The sequence below is a fragment of the Metopolophium dirhodum genome, chromosome 2 (genome assembly GCF_019925205.1).
Source record: "Metopolophium dirhodum isolate CAU chromosome 2, ASM1992520v1, whole genome shotgun sequence".
NCBI classification, from domain to species: domain Eukaryota; kingdom Metazoa; phylum Arthropoda; class Insecta; order Hemiptera; family Aphididae; genus Metopolophium; species Metopolophium dirhodum.
Window position 1 is genome coordinate 9,380,574 of NC_083561.1, and position 27,692 is coordinate 9,408,265.

A 27,692-nucleotide genomic window follows, 5' to 3' on the forward strand; every position below is an offset into this window, starting at 1 on the left:
CAGCTGGTCATTTCAGGGCAAGTTGGTGGTTAGGTGGAGGAGACTGTGGTCACGCTTGAAAAACGATTTTGTGTAGAGCTCAATTTAGTTCAATTTAAGTCCTCTACCCTTTATCCTTACGCTAAGGCAAACTACTGGGAATATCGAAAATTATCTCTTCAAAGTACTACTTACTACCTAGACATATTTTCAGTCTATAAAGATGCCACATGAAATATTTAGAGCTTTTCCACGATAGTTACCAAAGAGGAGAGTGCCCTCAGATAAAGTATATCACTGTAAAACCTACACATTTTAAGGGTTTGGTTTTTTTTTTCAAATTTTAATTTTGAAAATCTAAACAATATTATTTGCAAGTATAGGGTTTACATCATGTAGATGTAGGTAGGTAGGTACATACGTTACAATTTGTAAATAATTATAATTATTTACAAATTGTAACCCTATAGGGTTATAGGAATTTTAATGTGTATACGTTTATTTTAAGCACAAGGTTTATATTAAATAAATTATAATAAATTTTATTAGTTTTATATTATTTGCCAATGATACTTTCATATTCATAGTGTTTTGGTAAATATATATTGAATACACCTACAAGTAGCTGGCAGCAGTAGTAGTACGCATGTATACCTGCTGGTCACGTTCATCGTCAATATTGTAAATTTATTGTCATCAACCTATTTTATTAATATATAGACCAGTAAAGACATTATCTACTCGAGTTGATTATATTAATAATTTCGGGTCTTTATTTTTAATACCCAAATTAATTATTTTGTTTCGTAATCATCGCATAAACCATATTATGCAAATTCACTTATCTCCGAAACTCGAGTAAACTATTACTACATTCGTGTTCAAAGCTTCGACCAGGAATAATGTGGTGTGTCACATAAGTACAATATATTTTTCTTTAATTTTCTATATTATATTATATTATACACTTATGCGAATTAATAACGGTCACAAGAGATTTTTAACCATAAATGATGTGCGAAGAGTAGTCTAAGCCAACAAATACCGGAGTTATCACGTTTCATTCTTTTATAATAATATACTATTCAGCTATTAGGTGTAATAAGTATAAAATACTATCTCGTCGATATAAGTAATTTTATGGCGTAGTTATAATATCATGTACCTACTTTTAAACATTAATTAGGTTGTTACTTATTATTAAATCATATGATTATTAAGTATTAATTTTATTATATCGTTTGAAGTTGATATTTACTATTATTTATGATTGTTGCGTAATATAATATATACATTTATTTCTAAAAAATATAATTAAGAACATTCAAGTAAATTATATCTTATGTCTTTACCTAATTTTTTTCTTTACGACTTCATATTTCCAAAAGAACATTATTCTATAGCCATTATTTTCGTATTAAATAGAACGTATTTAATTTATGTTGATACACCAGTTTCCTCCAATTTATATACTAAATGGGTGTAAATGTTTGAAAGGAAGTTTTGGAAAATGAGATTGTTTACATGACGGATGTAGACAGTTTAAGTACGTAAATAAAGTCGTCTATAAAATTGTTTTTAGACTACATTTATTTAAAATATTCAAACAAGTCATACAATATTACAGTGGTAAATTTAAATGTATGTATTTAATTTTTTAAAGTATTGAAAATCAAGAAATCTCAATGGCAGTCAATAATTATTGTACAAATCAAATAAAATATAAGACATATTATTCCGAATTATACTTTAAGTAAAATAGTAAAATACAAATAATTACATTCCAAAAAAAATTAATTACATTTCCATAAAGATGTAGGTATTAAAATATAAATTTATATATATCAGAATCTGGACGGACCGGTTAATTTAATAGTTTTTCAATAGTGCGATTGTGTTTTTTTCATTACCTATTTACTTTTTGAGTAGTTAAACGCTTCAATCTTCAATATTGAGAGAAGTTTCTTACAGCAATTTAAGACTATCGACAATTTATAAGCAACATTTGTTTATACTTATTTTAAGTATCAAATTTAATTTTCCCAAAATGTAAAGGCCCCTGCAAATGTATCATTTTTAAGGAGTTGCGTTTAGGCAATTATTTCGTTCTTGCGATTACTGATCGTCTTTGTATGTGTAGTAAATGATCATTAGTCTGTCTCCTACCATCACCCACGAATCGCATCAATTTACAATTCATTGTTATTTCTTATCTGGTTTATGGTCGCACGCACGCACATGCACAAGTCATTTAAAGTTTAAAGTCATTAGATCAAAATATTCAAAACCAATTTATGGACGTGAAATAGCCGTCGCACTGACAAAATTAAGGTACTTCTAGTGGTTGGATTTAAAAAATATAAAGATGTTTGTGTTGGTAAACAAGTTTACTTTGCATCGGTCGGAGCACTTTTTCAATTTTAGCAAATTCTTGACGAGAATAAATATTTTACATTTTATAAATTTATAAATTTTTAATATTGTATGTATTCAAAAAAATCTAAAATATAAAAAATATGCTCCAACCGATGCAAAAGAGTGATGTAAAGACTTGTTGACCAATTAAAACATCTTTACATTTTTTCAATCGATCCACAAGAAATACTTTAATTTTTGTCAGTCGCTAAGGTAGTCGTTTTGATGAAAAATTAATAGTGTTTGCAGGGGCAAACGAAAAAATTTGTTTCCTCTAACGATTTTAGTTATTATGTTTTAATTCAAAAAATATTATTTTATAATTTATAATTTTTAATTTTATTTTTGTGCTGTCATCACCTTTTAAGATAGTAAAAGTGCTTGGATTTTCTTCAATAGTAACTTTTCTGATAGGAAAGTGAATCTAGTTGGTACTTTGGGGATCAAAAGTAAAAATGTTCTAGTAGTTTTCAAAAGCGACGTGAAAAACAAAAGAAAAATTAAGGAAAAACGGGAATTTTGACGAAAAATCTGTTTTCGAGAAAATCGATTTTGGTTTTGGTGTAACTCGAAAACAAATGACCGTAGGGACATGAAATTTTGATTGAATGTTTACAATTGCATTTCCTATACCCCATAACATTTTCCAAATATTTTGACTTATTTTGAGCTGTTTACGGACATTATCAATTTTCATTTTTTTTAGTCATTTTTTCTATAAATATCAATACAATTTTATCTGTTGAGTAAAAAAGCTTGAAAATTTAATAGAAGGCTCCTAGTTATTGTTTCAAAGGCAGATGAAAAAAATTAAAAATCCTTAGTCACAGTTTTTATTTATAAGCATTTAAAGTTCAAATTTTGACAAAATACGGAATACATCATACACTGAATATTAAATAACGCATTAAACAAAGTTTGAGTCATACACAGTTTGTACATTTAACGGGTAACGAAGTGCACGGGGATCAGCTAGTATATTATAATGATTTAAATATCATATATTTTAATTTTTATTGTCTATATATATTAAAAACTTAATTGTAGATTTTATTGCTCAGTTATTTTATTTACTAGTTATTTTTATTGAATTTGAAATATTTGAGTGTTTAATATTTTTTCTATAGGCGTATGAGATATGTACCAAAATTGATCAAAGATAATATAAAAATACATGATTTCCTCAACATCCGGAAAGTACTTCTTGCAATGTGTGCGGTGACTGATAAAGAATTTAAATGTATTATATCCATCGCTGTGCTTCAGTAAATTCCACCGTTGTTGACCTGTTTGAGTCAAAGTGTTACATATTTTGTTTGGTGATTTCACGTGCGCTTGGCACTTGCTCGCCTAGTACCTGCATTTAGTAGGCACAATCGCTAAATTCCAAATCTAGAATGTTCCTTGTTTTTATTGAAAATCCAAGTTGGATAAGGTAATCAAAATGTGAAGTTATATTAAACAAAAATTATTATCAAGGATACAAAAAAAAATTTTTATCATGTATCACAAAATTATAGATAATGGATTCAATCATTATTAATATAATTATTTAAATTTTAAATACAATAAAATTAAGATTGATATTTGAAGTAATTGAACATTTTCAATATTATTATAATTTGTCTTATTAATTTTATTTTTCTATTTTCTATATTGTATATTTTATTTACGTTATTAATTGCTGTAGAAGCGCATAATATGTTAATTAACATTTTAGTGGGGAATTCAGTCTACTGATATTATTTTTAGAAGCATAGCATAAGTGTATTGTGTATAACCCTAGTTTATAAGTATGTATAAAAATATAGTATATTGCTCATGTATTGTTTAAAGGAGCTTTATAAGATAATAGGGGAGGGGGTAGCTAAGCTAATCTAAGCCCCTCCCCTGTTTGCACCACTAAATGTCCGAATAGTATATGCATCTTTAGTGTGCTAGTGTGTAATTATTTTTAATTTCTGAGTTCATTTTTAATATTAAGCTAATTTAAAAACAATTTGCAACTGCAGTATTTTAAACTTTTATTAGAAGTTGTAAAAAAAATTAGTTTTTGAATAATTACAAACGAATTTCATATAGCAATGAAACTATGATACATATAATTTTATTAAAATTAATTTCTACATAATTATTATAAATTTATGTTGTGGGATTTTGTTGGTCTGTCTAAAAAATAGAAGAAAGGAGAATAAATACTAGTTAGGTAAGCAGAATGAAATTTAATGATTTTTATTTGCATCTAATTACAGAATATTGTCAATTTGTTTTGCTAGCATTTAATATGAATCCATTTGACGAAAATCACCAATCACCGGTACGAGAAAATGATATAACCGTCGTACAAAATTCGCTTATATTTATATAGAGGTAAACAAATAACATTTACAACATCATTTGTGGGATTCCGCTTACGGCGGTGATTCACGTAAGTTTGAGTTTTTTTAATATCCCAGTCATCTATATGCACTTAGAGTTGATTATCATTTCAACTTCTGCACATGTAATAAAAAAAAATATGTAGGTAGGTATATATCTATGAAAACATATTATAATATATATATATGTATAACTAATCATGGACTCAGATAGATCACATAATAATATACATTATACATACCTATACGATTTACCAACATCTACCTACATATTATTATACCTATAAGCAAATACGTCATATAATATTATGTTTTAATAGAATTATATTATATTATTATGTACGGGGATGTTTGCTCTCGTCCGATCTGATAATGTGTACACTATGGTTGGTGGCACGCTGAAGAAAAAAACTGTTAGCACGAAGAATGCCGATTAATAAAAAAGAAAAATAATGATAATATAATAATGCATCGAACGAGAAGCAGCTGATTCATCAGAAACCAACAATGTGCCAGTGATTGCATCGTTTAAATAAACATGTGGTTGTGCAGCATTGGGGCTTCGGATGCAGTGTGTCTCCGTCCTCCGTCATGTGAGGTGAAAGTCTCAAGTAATCGAAATTTTTCCTTTTCTTCTGAAATCTGCGTTTGAACTTTATCACTGTTTTCATTGCAGCTGGATATGTAAATCCCAATCATGCCCTTTTTAAATATGCATTTTCCGTGGCTATACAATTTTTTGAAGAACCGCTTTCGTTTTAAAAATATGAAAATCACGATGACCAGATGAAATCAATCGAATTTATAATGCGTCTCTTTTAAAGTGTAATCGTTTGCAAATTATTAGGTAGGTATTTGAAACTCTAATTATTATTACAAGATAAATCATATATTAAGCATTCTTTAAGAAGTAATTTTTTTTTCCTAGGGTTAAAAATTAAAATAATTGCAGAGTATCTAGCAATGATTTTTCTTAATCCCATAACGATGTAAATTCTAGATTCATTTGAGTATAACTTGTTTTTGTTTATAATATGACTTTTAATTTAGGACATATTTACGACCTCATAACATGTATTACTACATTCAATACTCTTTAAAAATTGTTAAAAATTGTTACACATCCGTCATCATCAATCAATTATTTTAATGAACATTTGCAATTTTTATAACGCTGTTTCAGCTGTTACAGTAGATAACATATTACTGTAAAAAAAAATAATCCAAGAAATGCTCATAATAGTTTTTAAAAGGCAATAGTTAATTATTTTTTTGAAACATAATTTGTATAAAACAAAATAATAATACTCTGTTCTAAATGATAACTAAAAAATTATCGAAAATATTGTTCTAATTAATAAAGCACCACTCCGATGTTTCCCATATCACGCCTATTCTTATTTATAAACAATTTATATTTATTTATGTTCTGTAAATAATTGTAATTTATTTTTAAGTATTAAACCAACCAATAACAACATATTATTATTATACATTTTTCAAAACATTTAAAAAACATTAGGTAAGCATATTATACTGTTATGATAATTAATACGATTATCATTGTAATAGTTTCACATAAATTTTTAGCTGTCTAAATTGGTACATTACATTATTATAACGGTTAATAATAATAACAAAATATATTAAATTTAATAGGGACATTTAGATACTCGTAGACATTATATTATGCGCGTAGGTATATATAAGTAATACGCTGTGTTGTACTCGTAAAATCGCAATAGATACTGTTTTTATATTCAAATCGTGTACAGTGCCACACACGATATACTGAACACGTTTTAAATGAAATACATTAAACTTGATCATTCGAAATATCATAGTGTTATAATGTGCGTAGCATAGTTTAGATATTCGATAAGAACAAATGGGTACCAACAGATAACAACTATTTTGGCGTATTTATCCGCTAGGCAACGAAGGACGAAACTCGTGTATTTCAATATTATTAAACCACAAGCGCAAAATACATTTCGTATATATTAGGGACACGACTTGTGCACCACCCATTGAAACACACTATTTTATATAAATTAAAATGATCATCCGTACAAGTACAGTAATTAAAGCTCAGCTTCCAACCGTCGATCGACGGGAGCGATATGGAACTAAAATCAGGTGAAACGTTTCTAAGCTGGGTACAGGTATTGGATATTTGGAAAATATTTATATAACTTACGAGTTATGTTATATCACACGCGTAGATAATAACGCAAAAAGATTATCAATAGTAGTAGTAGCCATAGTGTTGCAATAATAAAAATAAACTACTGTAATAAAAAAGGTATTTATAGCACTATCACGGTGAATGAACACGTGATAAACGAAACTGTTAGGTCCGTGAAAAAAGTCAATATGGATCATACTTTCAGTCTGTGATAAAAAAAAAAGAGATAAAAATGTTACTAAATAATAAACAGTTGAATTAGGTGAAGATTTAGGTAGGTTAGATTGGAAAGATTCAAAATATCCAACTCGTTAGAAAGTTAATAAATAAAAGAGAAATATTAGTTTCCCTGTATTTTAGGTAATTATTCATTACCTATGAAATTCAGGATACTGATACATGTACGTACAATATAACACTATATTTATCTTGGTTTGTCTTCAGATATTTTAACGATCGACCACTATAATATTATGTAGTATGTATAGTATCAGTACCTATGTATATAGTTAACTGCAAAATGGCTAATGGAAAATAGCGTAGGTGTTGCCAAGATATCATCGTTATCTAGTCACATAATTCACTTTGAAAACGAAACTGGTCCTCGTTAAAGGAAGGTATCATACTTAAATAATGCATCTCGAGAAACGCAAAATTGTATTAATTAAATTAAAAGGAAACCACATTTATTGATCACCGTAAGTCTATAAATTAATTGAATTTAAATTCTCCATTTAATTATAAATATTAACTTTTAATTCCAATTTTAAATTGTATAATAAACATGGAATAACAATAATATGTATATTTTATACACACTACATAATATGTATCAATACGTTTTACTGCTAATTATTATTGATTATAATATACTGAAATTAATTTGAAACATTTACATATTATAGTATTTTGAATTTTGATCAATACATTTGATAATTATTTACTTTACCGTATATTTAAATATTTAATTTAATATACAATAAAATTGATTGATCCTATGTCCTATATCCATATGTACTGCTGATTAATGAACAAAAATATTTTCCGTAATATTTAACACTTTCTAATTATGGTGGTTTTTATTTGTACTTATTTGTTATCTTGATCTTACATATTTGCATAATATTGTTAAAATAACATGACTGCTATGTATATTAAAATATAACTATAAATAAATTATAATAACACATTTTTCATATATTTATTATACTATCGTAGTTTTATTATAAACATGTTTTTTATAAACAAATTTAGTTTGTGATTTTAAAACACTTATACAGTTATACACGAATCAATGAAATTAAACACACACATACACATAATTTAATAGCAACGAGAATCAATCGAATATTGGTTTTTAATAAGGATAACATAAATACATAACTCATGTAAATCCCAAATACTTATTAGTTGTATTGGCCTAGATAAAGTATTATATATTAGTAAGTTTATTGATTGTTGAAATATTAGTTAAGCTAGTGTGAGGATGCTTGCGAATTGAACAAGAAATTATCTAAAATGTGTCATAATTTTGCATCATGTATCTATTTGTTACAAAACATTCGTCTGTAATTGGAAGATAAGCCAACAATGGACGTGTTTACAATTTAATGTCTACTGTCTCTAGCCAATAAAGACTCAGTATTTATAATATACTCATTATTTTACATACATAGTAAAATCTAATCCATTACATTTTCGTATATTGTGATATGAAATCAATTATAGTTAGCCTTAGCCTAATCTAACCTTGAAGGTAAGTATCTATATAATACAATTGAAATGTTATAACAAATTTGAGAATCAGACCTATTCGATAGTAAGAAATAAGAATGGTGGTCTAACAAACAAGCACGAGTAACTTATACCGACATATCGATAATCTGTATAAAATATTAAAATCTAAATTTCTAAAATATATGGGTAGTCGGAAAACAGAAAAAGTCCAAAATAAATTTTTTTTTAAATGTGCTTTGATCACTGTGTATATTTTAAGCATAGCAATACGCCTATAACGTCGTACATATTTATTATTATGTTTTTAGTATATAACATGTATATGATAAAATTGCAATTGTTTTATCATTACATTACCTGTATAGTACTTACCTATATTGCTATGGGCCATATGTATATTGTATAGGTATTATTAATTATTATCTAAAATCGGGTTCGTCAAAAAAAATTGCAGCTCAATTAGTAGACTTTCTGATGAAACGATGTACCTACAACACAAATTATTGCTCAGTCATACGTATGATAGTAGTGTTCATATTCTAATTTTATTATCATGGATAGTGTCGATTTAATAAATAAAATGGGAGAGAAAGAATGTGAATCATGATAATGATTCTATAATATTCAATATGAATTATTGGTAAATAAAATAAAATAAAAGGTTTCTCAAAAATCATTAAAAAAAAAAGCTATAAAATATAATATGATTTATAGATACCTACCTATATAAGTATATTAATAACTATAGAAATAATAGAGACTTTTTAAAACAAATTATAATAATGTAAATTACATTAATTTGTATAGTAACTCTTAGTTCAGTGTTTAACAAAAATAATATAGGAGGTACCTATGATAATATGATATTATGTTTCTCCAACTTTTTTTTCCCATCTCACATAAGTAATATGTCTTGACTGCTACTGAGCGAACAAAAAAGTAAAAATGTATTTAATCATATTTGAATCAATTAAAATAATAGACATACAATTAAAAACTAAGGGGAAAATGTATTACGTATATACCTATACTAGCTAGATTACATTTTGTACCGGTATTTATGTATTTTTTCGATTTGACTTCAAAACTGATAATCAGAGTCGAAAGATATGAAACTATCTTATACCCAGCATATATACCCCTACATAATAACATAATAGTAATATAGAGTATACATATTACATATATATAATATATATATATATTATAATATACAGTTGAGTTTTAGTGTTATAGAAAACAAATTAAACCGACAATTTAAATTACTTAATCTTGACAAAGAATTATGTTATTTGAGAAAGTCGTTGTCACGAGTGATAGATGGAAATTCCGTTATATGAATCCTCATATATTTTCCGTCGAGTTTATGTTTCGAGGGTGAATAAAAACGTTCATCATAATGTAACTACCGTTTGCTGTTTATTGCCAAGAATCATACATAATAGTATGGAAAATATAATATCATGTAAACTTTCATGAATGAACGCAGTGAACTGAATTTCTGACAGGGCTATTTAAGTGTTTGCAGTAAAGGAACACAAAGTGCTCAAATTATATCTAAAAAAACATATTAGCATTCGAAAAGGGTTCAATGAAATTTTATTATGCTGTGTGTATGGTGTATCATATGACTCTAAATTTGATTTTTATTTCAAGTTTTGTGAACAATGTAATTTTATGAATATCGTAAATATACTATAAAGGTAGTTTTTACTATATTATAGTAGGTATATAAAAGCACTCATCGAATATAAATTTAAATGTATGACCAGGCAATTCCACATTGTTATATAATACTTATTATAAAACTCATTAGCTTACATACACAAAGCTAACCACGTAGTTATACATTACAAAAACGTTAAGGATTACAATAAGTTCAAATTATGTTATTAACGCCTTTTTTATAATAATATATATATTAACTTATTAATTTATTCATATAATTGTAATAATAATGCTAGAGATTGGCATTATTTTTTTTTCCATGCCAAAATATTATTACCTTTTTAAAATAGTCAAACACTTACATTAATGCCCGTATGCATAGTAAATGTATGAATCACATAACTACATAAGACATATTAAACTATGTGTTATGTGACACACAAATTTACTATGCATACGGACATAAGTGAAATAAAATTATAAACTTAAAAAAAATGAACGTATTGGTTTTCTAAATATTTTTGACTTTTGTTGAATAGCGTGTATGTACTTCCGCGTATTCGGGAGCATTTTTGATATAATATGTGAGTACTTGAGTGAATAAATATACGTACCTATAAAATACTTTAAAATAAATAGAGTAAAAGTTGAAAAATAGTCATAGATTTTTGTCAAAACTTGCATATCAATGGCGTACAAATACTAAAATTATATACTATATACATTTGAAATGTAAATAAAATTCTAAATGAATATTGATGAATTCTAAATAAAATGACTGTGGGCCGGACAAAACATAAAACAAACAAGGGGGTTGGAGAAAGCACTGAAATATTAACTTAAGAAAACGTAAAAAAAATAAATATAACCTACCTAGCTAATGCAAAATGTTTTCATATTTATGTATTTGTTCTTACTTAACTATTAAAGTTATTATAATATGTACTTATTTATTTTTATATATACTTAATAGTCAATCATTTTATCGTAATTCATAATCATTTGGTTAGGCAAATATTTTTTTATTAATTCAAGTAAATTAAAAAGTATTTTAAAAATAATAAAATAATGTACACATATTTTATGATTAACCTTTCAATACCATAACATTGATTTTATTTATTTATGAAATATATCAATATGATAATATAATATTATGTAATACTATATTCTATACTATATTATTCACTAAGAGTTTAGAATGCCGTATTTATGAATATGATACAGTACATATACTCCATAATATTATTGGTGTAATTATCTAAACATTTTCAACACTGAGCAAAGTAAGTTAGTTAATAGTTATACAAATATGACGTGTTGTTTTGGTAAACTATTTCTGGAGAAGTATAAAGTTTGATGATCTCCAAGTCTAATCAAGATTTGTGATGTAGCGTAACATTTGAATTGAAATAGTCAGTAAAATTCAACATTTTTAGGAACTTGCAAGAATAAATTACCGTGAAATAGGCTCCTTTCTTGGTAATACTATTAATGTTGATATTTATTTCAATAAAAACTTTAATTTTAGAATTAAAATCTAAAAACGGGATAAGTAGGTAACCGCTCTGCTGTACAGTTGGTGTCAAACTGTACCTCGTTATTGAAAAATTAAAAGTATTTCACTGTATGTGATCAATTTTAATTCAATGAGTAAGTATACGAAAAACGATTCAGAGTGAAGACAAATTGTCAGCCTATTTTACTAAGTATATTTTATGATATACGAGTACATGCTCAGTGACTTTAAAGTATTTTATTTTACTATTAATAGGTAATACAGATTACAGAAGGAAATTAATTTTTGCCCAAAACACTGCATTTGTAAATGTCATTGTGTGCGTAAAAAATAATAAAATGCAAGAAAATGTCAAGTGAATAATATTTTTAAATTACAATAAAGTATGCATAAAAATGGCAATATAGGTTTATTCGTTTTTGAGTAACTCGGACAAAAAAAATCGACTTTTTTCGAGTAGGTACTCGTTTTGAGTAACAATACTCATTTTGCGTTTGTTTTATTTTTGTATTTCTCGGTTATTTTAATGAATACTAAAAATGTTTTACTTTTGATCCCTCAAAATACTAATTATATCCAATTTCTTACCATAAACCACTCATAAAGTTAAAAATCGAAGCATTTTTTCTACTTTAAAAAGTGTTTGCTGACCCAAAAAAACACACGTCGTCATTCTAAAATCAATACATTTATGCGAGGCGCCTCCACTCATAATCTAAAATATCCTAACTTTAAATTATACAAAACATAACTTCAAAAGAAATAGGTACTCAAATAAAAAATAATTATAGTTCATATTTTACATGAATTAAAACAACTCAAGTAGAAAAAAAATCACTGATCCTTGTATAAAATAAAAACCATTTATTTTACGTTTAAGAATTATTTCTGGAACATAATATGCATATGTAAACATTTTTTCCAGCCAGTAAAGTTTTTAATATCCTTATTTACTAGTATACATTATTATTGTGATACATTGGACGTTTGTAATTACGTAAATATGTACTTAATAGTCAGGTAATACGTATACATATTTTGTTATTAGCTTTTTTTTTTTGTTGACTTGTTTACATTTGATTCGGCCGGTTGGAGATTTTTCTTCAGATTTAAATTATATTCCTACCAAGATATACTAATAATAATAATACTTATTTTGGCCAAAAACCTTCTTTTTTTTTTTTTAATCACGACTATCTTGTCTTGGGATTTTTGGCTTTTAAGCCTATCCATTATATAATTCGTTTCATCACGTATAATATCACTTATATAAATGTGTATATTATATGAGTATAATATGACCTAATACTTTATGTTTATATTATTTAAAAAATAAAAACCGGTCTCATCAAATAGACAATACCTTATAATTTTTAGTTTTAAGACAATATCGTTACTTATAGTTAAAACAGTATACGTATATCTTATTAATGTTTTCTACAAAAATAACTATTTATTTTTCTTTGAATATTGTTATATTATAATATTTGTTCATATTATGTATGATTGAATAGAACAAAAACTACAATATAGTTAATAGTTAAATAGATAATTTTGAAACGGATGTGACCAAAATCATTTTATTTTATTTCTACAATGCGTTTTTTGTATGCCGTTTCGATTATGACAAATATTTGAAAACAAAATAAATAAAACGGTATTATGATTTAATTTCTGCCTTTCCGCTTCAAATTAATAACTGAGACATGTTTTCGAATAAGATGATTAGGATGACAAATGATGGTTTGTAAATACCACCTGGTTCGTTACGATTTGATGGACGATGGTACCTACCATGTCAGAGGTGAAAACCAGGTATATAATATGCATTTTGATTTGGTGTAATGAACACACCACCTTAACATCCTTGAATATCCTTCAATATGAATGCATAGTTAAAGTAAGTATTTAAATAATATGAGACGACTCTCGACAGTTAGTCACATGTGCAGAGATATTATATTATAGTATTGTAGTTACCCACGTAATTTTGCATTGGTAAGCGATGTCATCGAGTAGCAGAAATTATATTTTCATAAATTAGGTACAACTTAAAAAAAAAATGATTTGGGTGCACATAATAATACCACATAAACGCTTTTTTGAAGTATTGTTCAGTAAACTGAGGAATAGTGAAAAATACGATACAAGAATTAAGGGAGACTTTGAATCTCCGAAAATCGTTTGAGCGCGGTCTTATAATAATGTAATGCGTATACGTATAATATAAAGACATTATCAAAGAAGAATACGCACGGTAATTGCGTTTTTCGTTATGTTCTTGTCATAATATTGTATACTATATTGTTCGAGAAATTGTAAACAGCTATATAACGATGGTTTGATTCCGGTTAACAATACATTGTATTATTATTGTTATTATTACAGTACGCGTATGTATGGTATAAGAAATAAGTATTTCTTTTTTTATACTGCTCAGCCGTGGGCTAAGATGGGCTTAGCCCCCTCAAATAATTCATAATCCCCTCAAACAATTTCCTATTTCCTCATTATATTAATAGATTACTATTGAATAGTTGCTTTATAGAATATTTTTACGTTTACGATTTGTTATTATTTGTAAATAAATAATTATAAGCTGGATTCTAATAAACTATGATCTGATTTTGGTATCAAGTATCAACAAATTACCTAACTCGTCTCACCAATAAAGAAATAATGTAAAACATTTTATTACATTAATTAATGTATTCAATAAAAATGTAATGTTTAACACGTTTCCGAATTATCGCTGCTGTATAAATATTATAATTGAATATTGAGTATCTATTACCTAACTGTTATTTAAGATTTGTGTATTTTACCTAATAGATAATTTTTATACTTGTCATGCGAATTCGTTTGCTTATTCAGATGTAACCTACAAATTAAAAAAAAGTCCCTCGCCCTTAAAATTCGGCTAAATTTCCGCTTATGTTCACAGATTGTTGTTGCGTGTATACACGTACAAGCTGATACATATATACGGCGCCGTGCAGACGTGCAATAAAGACCTCCAGATCGTATACGATAAACAGCTAGGTCACGACAACCGAGTCCGTTAAATCGGACCTAATAAGACTTTTTAGTGGACTTTTATGGTGTACATCTCCGTTGGCACTCGAATATAAGCTGGCAAACGTCCACGGCGGCGGCATCGATGGTGGGCGCAGGGGCACTAATTTTAGGACTGTTCATAATATTGTAAAAATACACCCAATGTTTATGTTCGTCTGTAATAATTCCGTCGAGTTTTTCTCGTCAGCGTACCGGAGTTCCGTTAACAAGCCCTCTGTATAGAGGAAAGACCGGACAGGCGTCGTCAAAGTCTCGAACGTCACCGTCGGACACCACCTCCAACCCGCATCAGATAGATTCTATTTTGTTATTATTTCCCCGTCACTGTGCACGTTATTTCGACGATTTCACAGTGTATGCCTATTGTACGCCCGTCGGCACTGTCTTGGCAACGATTTCAGGTGGGAAGTGCAAATAACTGACTAAAGTTTTCATTCCCGTTTTGGAGATTTTACGCTTTTGGCCCAAACGATCGCCAGTTAGTTTTTTACTCACCCTTCGTTAAATTCAAACTATAAACCTACCATATTTTAAAGTAAAAATATAATTTATTACAATTTAACGAGGTGATGACTATATTGTGAGTAATGATATATTTTAATAACATAATCCCGACAAAATAATAATTGTAACTCGATTAATTTTTTTTTTTATGATAGCGATATTTAAGCTGTATATTTAATGAAAATCATTCGATTTATAAATAGGTACATTTTCTTACTAAAATAATAATAATTTTTCGTTTTATTTGGGGGGATTAGGCGCTAAACAATCTATACAATTTAATTAATTGTAAGCTTAATTGATTTTATTTGAGTTTAATTTGATGGCTTAAAGGGAGAAGCCACCCACTGACGACACACCTGGGGTTTGATTATAGGGTTAAGTTAGACAGGGAAGAAGGTCGAAAGTCGCAACACCATTTCCTGTATAGTATTTTTGGACGATTGCTGGGCATTAATTTTTCCTACTATATTTAAGTAATCAGATGGTGAGTTATGGTAATGTGTGTAGGACTTAATAAGTTAATAGCAGTTTCTAATACTGTATTGGTTTTTAGGTCTGTGTAGATTATACTATTGTAGTGTTTGATTTGAGATGTAGGCCTTTGTTATAAAATAATACATGTTGTTTTGAGTTACTTGTGAATTGTATTTTGTTTGTGTTTGATTTTTTGTGGATCCCAAACTTTGTATCAGTAGAGTTTTGTTGAGGTTTAGTTTAGTATGGATTGAAAGTTTTGATTTCCAGTTTACGAAATATCTTAAGGTTTGAAGACAAGAATTATTTTAGTTTAAATCTGGTGTTAGATATGGCGAGCTCAAGTCGATTTTTATCGATGTGAACACCGATTATTTTCATTCATTAGTTTTTACTTTCCACTTATGACACCTGGTTTCAATACAAGAAAGATAAGATTGATAAATAATAGTAATAATAATTCTGAATTCAATATTAAAATTTAAAACATTAATAATCTTCTCTTGATAAATTATTTTATGAGTGGTTTTTCCATTTTGTTTTATTTGTACAGTAGGTATTATACATTTTATTTCGTTTTAATTTACATGCAACGTTTGGTTTTATAACGTTTATACTAAAAAAAAATACATCGATTTACCAAGCAAATAAATCTATCACGTTGTATTGCTTTTTTATAATAACCTTTTTATACTTCAATATTATTATTTGAGTTCATTTAAAATAGTTATTTTGCTTTAAATTTATCTTCTTCTTTTCTTCTACATGTTTTTCATCATTTTTTTTTTTATTTTTCTTCGATATCGGTTTAAATATAAATACTAATATTAATTATTATGTTTACTAGTAGGTGTACCGTATACATTAATATACAATATAATATTATTTACGAAATATTCGTTAAAATACTGTAAACAAAGATACAATAAAAAATCACTATAATTCCTGTTTTTATTCAATATAATACATATATTACAAGTAAATTGTGTTTGTGTTCAAGATGTAAAATATTATTTTGTATTTTATGTTTTACTGCGCCTATAATCTAATATTGATAATTACGTGGTATTTGAATTAATCATGGTTATTATATAAGTTGTAAGAGATTTTTTTTTTTACTTCTATCTATATCGTGAAAAGAGTCAGTAAAAAATATAATAAACAATTAGGTACGAAAATAAATCAAGATTACATAAAACGACGTTAACTTGAACTTGATGTATTTATTGACATACTGATAAGTGATAACGTATATCTTATTATTGGTAAAATAGAATAATATGGAACTATATCATATAATCCATATTATCTCTTAATAGTCCCTACACAATCTGCGTGTAATGTATATACCATATTATTATTATAATCGTGTTGACTGATTGTAAATCTGATTGACAATCATAAATCCGCAGTATATAGATAATATAGATACCTACGTTATTATTACGGCTGTCTACATCTTGTCTGAATCAGGAGCTGGTTTATGGGACGATCTCCTTCTCTTGGGCCTGGTAAAGTATTTTAAACAGCAATATTATACTTTATCCATAAAATATAAGAAAAACGCTGGTGTCGGATCGTGATTGAGGAATTAATACAAATTGGATTTGGGCTCTTTTTTGGATTGTTTTTCGTTTAATTACTTGAATATAAAATATATAATATATATTATAATGTATTGTGTGTGTATAAATGTATAATTAAGGATGAATGAAACTATTAAATAATTTATAAACAAACAAGAAAATATAGGTGGCTACATAATGGCTAGTATAGTTACAAACAAATAGGAATGTACCTATAAAAAAATATTTTTCAAAATATTTGTTATCTGAAAAACATGTTGTATGAATATAAATATTAAATTGTATAGACGTATAAAATACAACTAGCAAAAGCTCAGTTCACCCACTCCCCAGCCGATGAGTGATAAAATCAACCTCTAGCATCATGGATATTATAGTTTTTACGCCATCAAACTTCAAAGGTCAAACTGAGCATAATATAATAACATAGGTACCTACGTATTATAAGCCTTTTGGTCTACGAAAATATTATCTACTAATATTGTGTTGGTAAGAAAACAAATTACCATAGTGAGACTAACTTAAATACAACTAACGTAACAACTGAAATAACACTAATACGAATCAATGGCAGAATAAGGGGAGACTCGTTTGTGTGAAGTACAAATGTAAAATGTATATAATTATGATACATAATATACAGAACGATCGGCCGACTTCGAGGCACGCGCGCGTGTCGGCTTGGTAAAGTCGTACACCCTGCTACGCGTAGTATGTGTAGTATTATGTACCTACTGCATATGCGCGTGGGTTTCTTTATTCGAAGCGCAACCCCTTTTATTTGGGGTAAAACAAAAAAAAAAACAAATAAATTGTGAGAATGAAAACAACCGCGCAAACGTATATAGCATATTATAAAAAAAACATCGCTACTCCCGTATAATACCTCTATAATTTGATATTATAGTTTTCCCCTCTCGTCCGCTGTACCACTGCTGACGACAAACGTATACAAATACTATTGTGTCGTGTACTTCGCGGGACGTCGTCCTGCTCCATCACCAACGGATAGTGTCCATTTGAGCGCAACACAATTTGTTCGTAACCATTTGATCGGCACCATGTAGCTAATTATTATTGCCATGCATAGGTTGCACCAATAAGTAATAGCGTTGTAATAGATGCATGCTGTACTGCTACTGAACTGAATCAATATTATAATATACGTAGAACAACCGTGGAGGGGGAGGATATAATATTTTGCATTTTCCGAGCAGAATAACTTGGGGTTGCGGAGCAGTAGCGCACACGCCGCCCCTTCGCTTAGGGTAAAAAAGAAAAAAAAAATCACCAAAAATACCGTAAAAACGTTTTCGAAAAACCACCCGCCTCACCTCGATATAATATGTATTATATCATTACCAGAATATACAAGTCATGCACACTATATACATGACCGATCGGATCCTATATAATACCGCTCGTCTTCGTCACCCCTTTTCCGATACGATCCCTGCATCGCCGCCGTCGGTCCATGGCATCGCACCTCCACCGACGTATCTACCCACGTGTATATTATGTCTCGGGCCGCCCTGCACCACGTATACCGCGTATACCTACGCCTTTTTCTCTCGCCCAGAATGCCATTAGACGAGAGTTTTGCGTGCGCTACGCGCGTATATACCTAATACATATATATAGTATTGTGTATATACCATGGTATAGTGTTGTAAACTCTCGCGCTTATAGGGGTGGCGAAACGATAAGCCGGCGGAGGTGAATGTTTGGCGAGGGGAGGTAGTGTGGCGTCGGCGGTGGTGGTGGCGGCGGTGGTGGGGGTGGGCGGCGGTGAAGAACCTTCGCCGGTGCGGTAGCGGCGTAGCGCGCGCGCGACCAGTCAGACTTCGTTCACCGGGTCGCGTGGTATCGTCGTCGCGTGCCGGAGACGATCGTTCATCGACGACGACTACGTACGTCGACGTGTCGACGGCGTTTGACGGTTATTGTTTATCATTTTTGAATTTGTAGTTAAAACAATAATAATAATATTATTATTATTATGTCGGTGTTACCCATATGTGAGAGTTCCCAACCCCGTCGTCGTGATTTTCAAATGTAACCATAAGAATTCGGAAATTGTCGCGTGCGTGAATTCGCGTCAGGGAATACAATCGACTGGTTTAGTTGGGTTATTGTTGATTTAAAAAAAAAAAATTTATTCGTTTCGAGTGTGATTTACATGTGCTAGTGTGTGTGGTGAATTTTTTTCTCCAACGGAATTATGACGGATTCGAATACGGTAATCGAAGGCACCGTCAAATTTCGTGATGGCAAAAAGGTAAGTCGAAATTAATATATTAATATTTCGTAAATCCTGCGCGAGTTTGAACAGCGTAAATAACTAATGTATTATTATTTATTTCGCATGTACCTGGAAATCTTGTATTCGGATTATATTCGACTAGCTTCTGAAAGCCGATTAAAAAAAAAAACATACTGCGGTGAACCTTTAAAAAATATGCGTTATAGTACCCAAGATTGTAAAAACTCTTTGCTTTCATAGGACTTACAATTCTTACAATATGATTTGTGCTAAAAATAATTTAAATTCTATTTAAAACTTTATATAGATAGGTAGGTACTTAACTGTTATTAATAATAATCTAAGGACCTGTGAATTAAAACAATTGCACTATTATACAATATTTAGTAATTTATTTTTGCTTGTGTAAACTTTTAATTTTTATTATTGCAACAGTATTACTTAATAGTAATTTGTCATAATCATAATTTAGTAATATGAATTATTATAAAGAAAAATTACATTAATAATAAGATTTTTCAGTTACAGCTACAAGTAAAAGTATATGTTTACATTTTTTTGAATATTGTCTCTAATTTGTCTATGACCTTATTTTATGCACCGTTCACTTTTTATTCCCGATCTAAATCAATGGAAAAGTTAATATACCTACTCTTCAAATAATAAATTATTAATTACTAAAAAAAACTCTTGATAAGTTCTGTAATATTGTTAAATTGTATGAGATATAATTTATTAATATGCTGATTTTAAAATTTAAATTAACAAAGATCAAAGGCTTATTAATATAATTCGGTTTTCTAATAGGTATGCATGAGTAAAATATTTCCGTATATATTTTTATGTTTATGGTGCATTGATAAAATATGGATAATAATTAGTAAATATTATGATAAAATAAAATTTCAATTTCTTGAGCAGTAGACACTATACATAATATAGCTTGCGGTTAATATTGTCACGTAAATATCCTTCGTAATTTCAAGTTTCAACACCAAAAATAACCACGTCAAAAGATCGATGGGCCGTTTACGTGGTCTAAAGCCTCTCAAACGATCCAAAACAGTCTACTAAAATTAGAAGAAAACGGTTTGTTTTTCGTAGGTGGGGATTGGCTGGAGGATATCAAAGGATATAGGTACACCGGCAAAATATGTGTCCAATGAATTATGTCGAGGTCGCTTACCCGGAACATAAATCATTAGTTGTTGCTTTTTACATGATGGGGAATTTAACGATAACTCAGCAGTCTTATTATCTTTGCTATTTCTTCTCATCTTCAATAAATCGCATTTTGATTTGTTGTAAAACGTCAGTTTTATAATTTTTTACCAAAACGTGATGAACGTCATCGGTTAAACCTTTCACTATTGTATCCCACAAGTAATACACAATGTTCGTATAATATGACCTCTCGTTCTCGAATTTTAAATCTTCTAATCTTGGAATCGAGAATGATTCACGGATATAATTAATTAATTTATTGTATATTTCACATAATTATTCATAACAATAACAAATAGCTTAATAAGTATTATCGGTAATTTTTTTTTATTTCCATAGGTACTTTCATAATAACATACCTTAATATTATTATTATTATAAATGCCTACAAACATCTCTTTCATAACATAACAGCTTCCTGTGATGCTAAAACACCATAGAAAACCTTCAAATAGATTGCATAGCACAAGTAACAAATACCCAAGGGTTTAATTTGTTCCCTAAAATCTCTTCATGTCTTTAATGTGCGTATAATAAAAATGAAAATTTGAAATTTGGTTTTACGACCGTATTCAGACATTTTTTTACAACGTAGATCGAAAATCCTATTTCTAGTGTTTTAATAATTCATATTACTTTCTTAATTTTGAATTCTGAAGCAAAACTAAACTATACCACTAGCTTCTATTTAACTAACAGCGCATAAATTATTATACGAGGTAACCTGTTTCCTGGTGAGTGTTTCTTTTTTTTTTCTTTCCGCGATTATGCTCATGTCACCGCTACCTGCATATCTCGTTGTCGATTTTGCATTGTTTTGGTGGCTTGAATATGTAATTTAAATGTCTAGATGACGTCATTGTATTTGTTTTTAAAGAGAGAATACATCGTTGAATGTTAAATAATTTTTTTCTTTATCGTTTAACAAACAAACGCCCGCATGGATACACGTTTTATACATAATTACTAAATCTAATTTTTTTTGCAGTGGAAGTCCAGATGGTGCGTTATGCGAAAGCTGTCTCCAGTTGCAGGTAAACACTTTTTCCAACAACACGATTATTAGCGAGGCCGATAAATTCAAAGTTTTAATTGTCAAGTCGGACACAAAATAAACTCATTATCAGTATTGTTAATAATACATACGATGGAATGCAGTGACTTAGCCAGGGGTAGTTAACCCCCCTCCCCATTTCATAATCCTGGATACGCCACTGATGAAATGTTATTATATTGATCACGACATCACGTTACGAGTACCTATAATAACGATCACACACTTGCAGCATCCCTTATCCAACGTTATACGTTGTAACGGATGCTCATTGTCAACGCTTTCGTCTCTTAACTTCCGTTAAATATATTACTGTCACGATATCGCACCCGCAATGATTGTTTTCACCCGGTCACATTGATCTCAGTCCTGACAGCAGGTCAACGAGACGGCTACCCCGTATTATAGAACAATACCCGTACACTTTACACACAATCTTCAATGTATTTATGTACACGCGCCTGTGTTGTTTAAATGAAACATATTGGATGTATACAACACCTGGCGCACTTCAAACGGTGACTAATTTGCATAAAACACGACATATATAAATATGTATAATGTATATCATATATTATACACGTACCTACATATTATATACCTGTCTGCTCGCACTATTGCTGGAAAACGTGTTGATTTATTAAAAATAAAAATAATTAACTGTACGCGTTCGAAACTATTTAATGTTCTACTGTGTTTTATAATAGGTAGGTACAGCAACTCACTGGAAATTCTAGGTAACGCGATTATGTGTCGGTAAAAGTGTACATTTAATATAGCCGACGCGTGACGTGGCGTACAACTTTATAGTGACTATTTATAAGGTCGAAACCCTTAACATATTTGAGTGTATTTTGTTGATTTTTTGTTTGGTTCATGAGAGTAATGTGACTCATTTTAATGGACTTTTGAAGAGCTGTTCTGGGATCGAAACACTTTGTGAAACAAAAAGATAACAGTCCTCAAAAATATATAATTTGGTCGGGTTATTATTATTTTTTATCAAGTGAATGCCAAAATAGCATTAAATAATAGGATTTAATATAATTTTATGAAGTGGAAATAAATATCCAAGGAGTTAACGGTATTTTTTAAATGCGAATAGAACACCTAATTACCTAATATTTTAACCGTTCTTAGATTTAGCGTATAGTTATTATGATAAATAAAAAATCAACAAAAAAAATTAAATTAATATAGATTATTGATTATAATTTAGACGTGTACAAACATAATTTAGTTGGTTTCTAGCTTCTTCTACAGACTAACAGCTATAATATTTGAAATTTATCCTTTAAATTGATTTAGCTCAATTTTCCACTTGGGAACTCTGATCGTTCGTAAACAGTCCGTGTTCATTGATATATAAACATACGTACCCATACGTTCGTACCCGCTGGCAACCAGCCTCGATCGACTTCCGGGACTTTGGTTTCTAAGGGAAGCGAAGTCTAAATATATCTCAGACGCGAGACGTTTATTCCTTAGGGGCAAAAGCAATCCTCATAGATATCCTTATGTCTTTTCTTTTCTAATCGTGTACGGGGTCGTAAATCGAATTTTTTTTAACCCTTTGCAAGATGCAAACGATCTAAATTTCCGTTCGGTAATAGGAACACGTTGCACCGCTATTATATAATATATTTTGGTAATGAATGAGTACATAATAATATTATTATAATACGTTGACGTCATAAGAACTTATTATTATTTTGGAGTGATCTGTAATATTATTATAACCGCACAGAAGAACAGATAAATGATCGTTTTCTTGACCTTGGAACTTGATGGATTTTTTCTTTTCTTTGCCAATTGATTGGCTCCAGCATTTTGTATTCAATAACATAATGTCATAACTCATAATATATTATAAAACATGAGACCTATCGATCGAGTGGAGTTCGTCTACAATAAAAACGTATTCATTTTAATAAGATAATAATATATTGTACCTAATAACAAGTAATCAAATTCTAGAGCTAATGTCACGATGAGGTCAATAATTTTATTTGTTGTTGCTTAAATTGTTATCCATGCTATGATTATATCTGATCTATTGTTTTTTACATATATAGTTTGATTAAAACGTTAAGTTCAATCATATAACTAAATATACCTAGGTGTTATTACGTTTTATTATTACTATAATTATTATATTATAAGTTATAATCGTATTGTTATCAATTATCAGAGTATCACCAATATAAAAATAAAAATTTGTTTTCTCACGATGTTTTTTAGTCGTGTGAAAACGAAATCGTAACACATTATAGCGCCAAGGCGGTTGTAATTTTTAAGGTGAGCGTAAACTGCTTAATCTTTGGAAAACGGGTGTCACGTTCCTGTAACCGCGGACGGCACGACGTACGTGTTTGGTTCAGTTAATCGTTGGTCATCCCGCCCACCTTCTCAATAAAGGTTTTTATATTAAATTGATTCTATTCCGTCCGTTATATAGTTTATATCTCTACATGATATTATGATGTCTGTGACAGCATTAAAATCGTCATTTAACCTTAGTAAAATACTAAATAATAATATACATAATATTACGAACGTTGTTTAGATAATAAATAGTATTCTTGAAAATAAATTGAAATGTTTACTCATTTTTTTATTTATACAATTTCATTAAAACAGATAGGTAATAACTGTTTTGTTTTGATGTCTTATTGTTATTAATATTACTATTATTATTTTTTTTTTTTTGAGCATGTAGAATAGGTTTCTTTTTTTTTAATACAATCATCGAACATACTAAGATAGATACATCTCGAAAAAACGTTTACCTTTTTATGATTTCTTAGTACTTACACCAATAGGAAATAATTATTAATTGTTCGTTTTTCTGCGTATGTAAATGTCATATTATCATATCCATATTATATATGAAATTGACTTAAACTGTGCATATATTTTCGACACATTATTTCGCAAACAGTAATTAAATTCGCCATTCATGAATAATGAATATATTAATAAAATGTGTCTGTATATCTACGAGCATTATAGTTTAAAAATTACAAGTTGTGGTTTACAAGTGAATTATGCATAATATGTAGTTATTATCATTATGTAATTATATTCAATATTTTTGAATTATCAACTGGTGAGGATAATATATTTTATTCTTGCGGTTTATACTACGTTTTAAAATGGCTTAATTTTGCAAAGGTTTTCACTATCAATAAAATTATATTTATAATATATATGTGCCGATGAATCATCGTTGGTGTATAAATCACTCAGACTTTTATCATAGATATTTCTAGAACTACCCAGTAAATATCTACATTTTTGTTTTGGTTGAGAATTTTATATTTACAGAGCAGAGTTAACATGGAATACTGAGCATTCAAATCTAAGCTGTATAGTGATAACAGTAATAACACTTGTGTATTTTTCGATAGTTTTATTTTATTCCGGTTGTCATAATTTAAGCACCAGAATCACGTTTGCATTTCCAATTATATGTTGTAGTGTAATGAATATTTAATAATCTATAATCACAAATATAATAGCTAGGTAACTATATCTTTTAATTTGTTCCCAATTACACTTTTTTATATTAGACAATTTAGATATTTATAAAATATTCCTTAATATATGATAATGATAATATATTCTTAGAATTGTTCGCTGTTACCTGCGTAAGCATGGTAGCACAATTTGTTTTATCATTTAAATTTGTTTTCTTAGAATAAAACTTATAGAGCATTATAGAAATCTATATAAAAAAAAAAAAATAAAACCGATACGTTTAATTGATATTATGTTGTAATGTTTCCAACAGATAATGTTATAAAAAAATCACTAAATGCGGGTTAGAGATCACATATCTAACACAACTATAATTATATTATTTTGATTACGATGAAATCTACGAGGAAGTTATTGTGTGACTTTTTTTTTTGGTCCACGCGCAAATTTTAGGTCGCGTGCACACGATAAATTCCGTGGGACCCCAACCACGACCACCCCTCATTGTATATATTATATCCATTTAAATATATATGTAAGTGTGTGTGTGTGTGTGCGAGTGCGAGTGCGAGTGCGTGCGTGTGTATTGTTTTATTATCTCAACCCAGTCAACCCCGTTGTGGCGTTGCAAATTTGCATAGAACAAAACCGCCAAACGGTCATTGGAAACAGTTCGTTGTGTGTGTATAAGTACGTTTTTTTTTTGTCGCGCGCGCGCATACATACACACACAAAAGACAAGTGTGTTGCAGACGTTATCCTTAAATTATTGCGCCGACACAACGCCCTCGCGACTCTTGTGTGACATTATAATATATCGGGTTTGGTCCCCGGCGTATTCTCTCGGTTTGCTGCCCAAACGGGTCTCTGAAAATCTAAAGTTCTTTTTCGTGTTCGCATAAAAAATTAATTGCCGTGTTTTAGGCCGTTGCAAACAAAACCAAGTGCAGCACAGTGCTAATATATCCGTCGCTGCGTATGCGCGTATAATATGTGTAGTGTGTACCCATATATCGTGTATATTTTAATATGCGCACAATCCTAGTCAAATAATCCAAAAACAGCGGCTGAGCAAATTGGGTATAGTGTTATTATCCACGCGGCCACGCCGTTGTTCAAACATTCTGTGTACACTAAATACCGTCCAAATTGCCTCTTAGGATAACAATGTTAATTTCAATGGCTGCAATATTGTCGTGGACAATGTAAAAAGTGTTAGGTATATGACGTTTCACTATTTACGATAATTAAGTAGGTATTCGTTTTCAAAGTTTTTAGGCACAAAATGGTTATCTTCGTTTAACATTTAAACAAATGTATGTCATTTTACACGGCAGTTTATACTGATAAGATAAAATTATTTTTAAATATTTTACCAAAAAATAAAATTTAAGAATTTGACACACACCTTTCGGTGAGTATATGTATTCAATGATAAACATTTTTAACTATCTTATTATATTATATTTAATATGAACACAACGTGTTTGCTTAATGATTATAATTCTACTCAAATTTGAAAAAGCTTGAAAAATAAAATTTTATTTTTATCATATTATTTACATAAATTGGGTGATAAATATTTAATAATAGTTAAAAATTATATATTGTAGTAATCAAACAGAAAAGAACCTTGAGAATTACGCTGATTACAGTTATTTCTATGGTCATATTATGTATATACATAAATGCGGAACTATTTAAATACAATATACGTTTTTAAAGTGCAATTATTAGAAAATGTAATAATAATAAACAATAAATAAATTATTTAGCTGTTGGGGCTATATTGATCTATAGAAGCTGAAGCAAAATTTAAAATTGAGTTAGTTAAAATATCGAGGCAGTAAAGTGAGCTCCAATTCTTTCAGTATATTTGGTCGTAAATAAAATAAATAAAATGTTTATTATAAAATGTTCTTTGAATATATTTACGTACCTATATTAATTATTTTTAATTATAAATGTGTTAATAAAATTATCAATGTTAACGATGCATGCAATTTTATATTTTATCTTGTACCTATATGTATATTTCGATAGAATCGTTAGAATTAATTTTTATCGATTTAATGTATTGGTTATAGGGTTTATGACTTATGTGTTCATTACAGTTATTGAAATTAAAATACGGCTATATAA

The 27,692-nt window shown here is 28.9% G+C and overlaps 1 protein-coding gene and 1 long non-coding RNA gene across 3 annotated transcripts in view; both read left to right on the forward strand.

The window, feature by feature from the left end:
* Nucleotides 1–27,692, forward strand: part of LOC132937955 (probable serine/threonine-protein kinase nek3) — a 249,940-nt gene that overhangs the window by 107,310 nt on the left and 114,938 nt on the right. Inside the window, exons 1-2 of one of the 2 annotated variants that reach the window (XM_061004594.1) lie at nucleotides 19,320–19,807; nucleotides 22,005–22,050. The exons of the other annotated variant lie outside the window; for it this stretch is intronic. Of the exons in view, the coding sequence (XP_060860577.1) occupies nucleotides 19,751–19,807; nucleotides 22,005–22,050 (103 nt within the window). The 5' untranslated portion in view covers nucleotides 19,320–19,750. Of the gene's footprint in view, nucleotides 1–19,319; nucleotides 19,808–22,004; nucleotides 22,051–27,692 lie in introns of those variants that run through there. 2 annotated transcript variants of the gene reach the window in all.
* On the forward strand, nucleotides 4,467–5,608 carry LOC132939939 (uncharacterized). The gene is made up of 3 exons (XR_009664032.1): nucleotides 4,467–4,600; nucleotides 4,671–5,383; nucleotides 5,449–5,608. It is a non-coding gene; the product is annotated as an uncharacterized LOC132939939 (long non-coding RNA).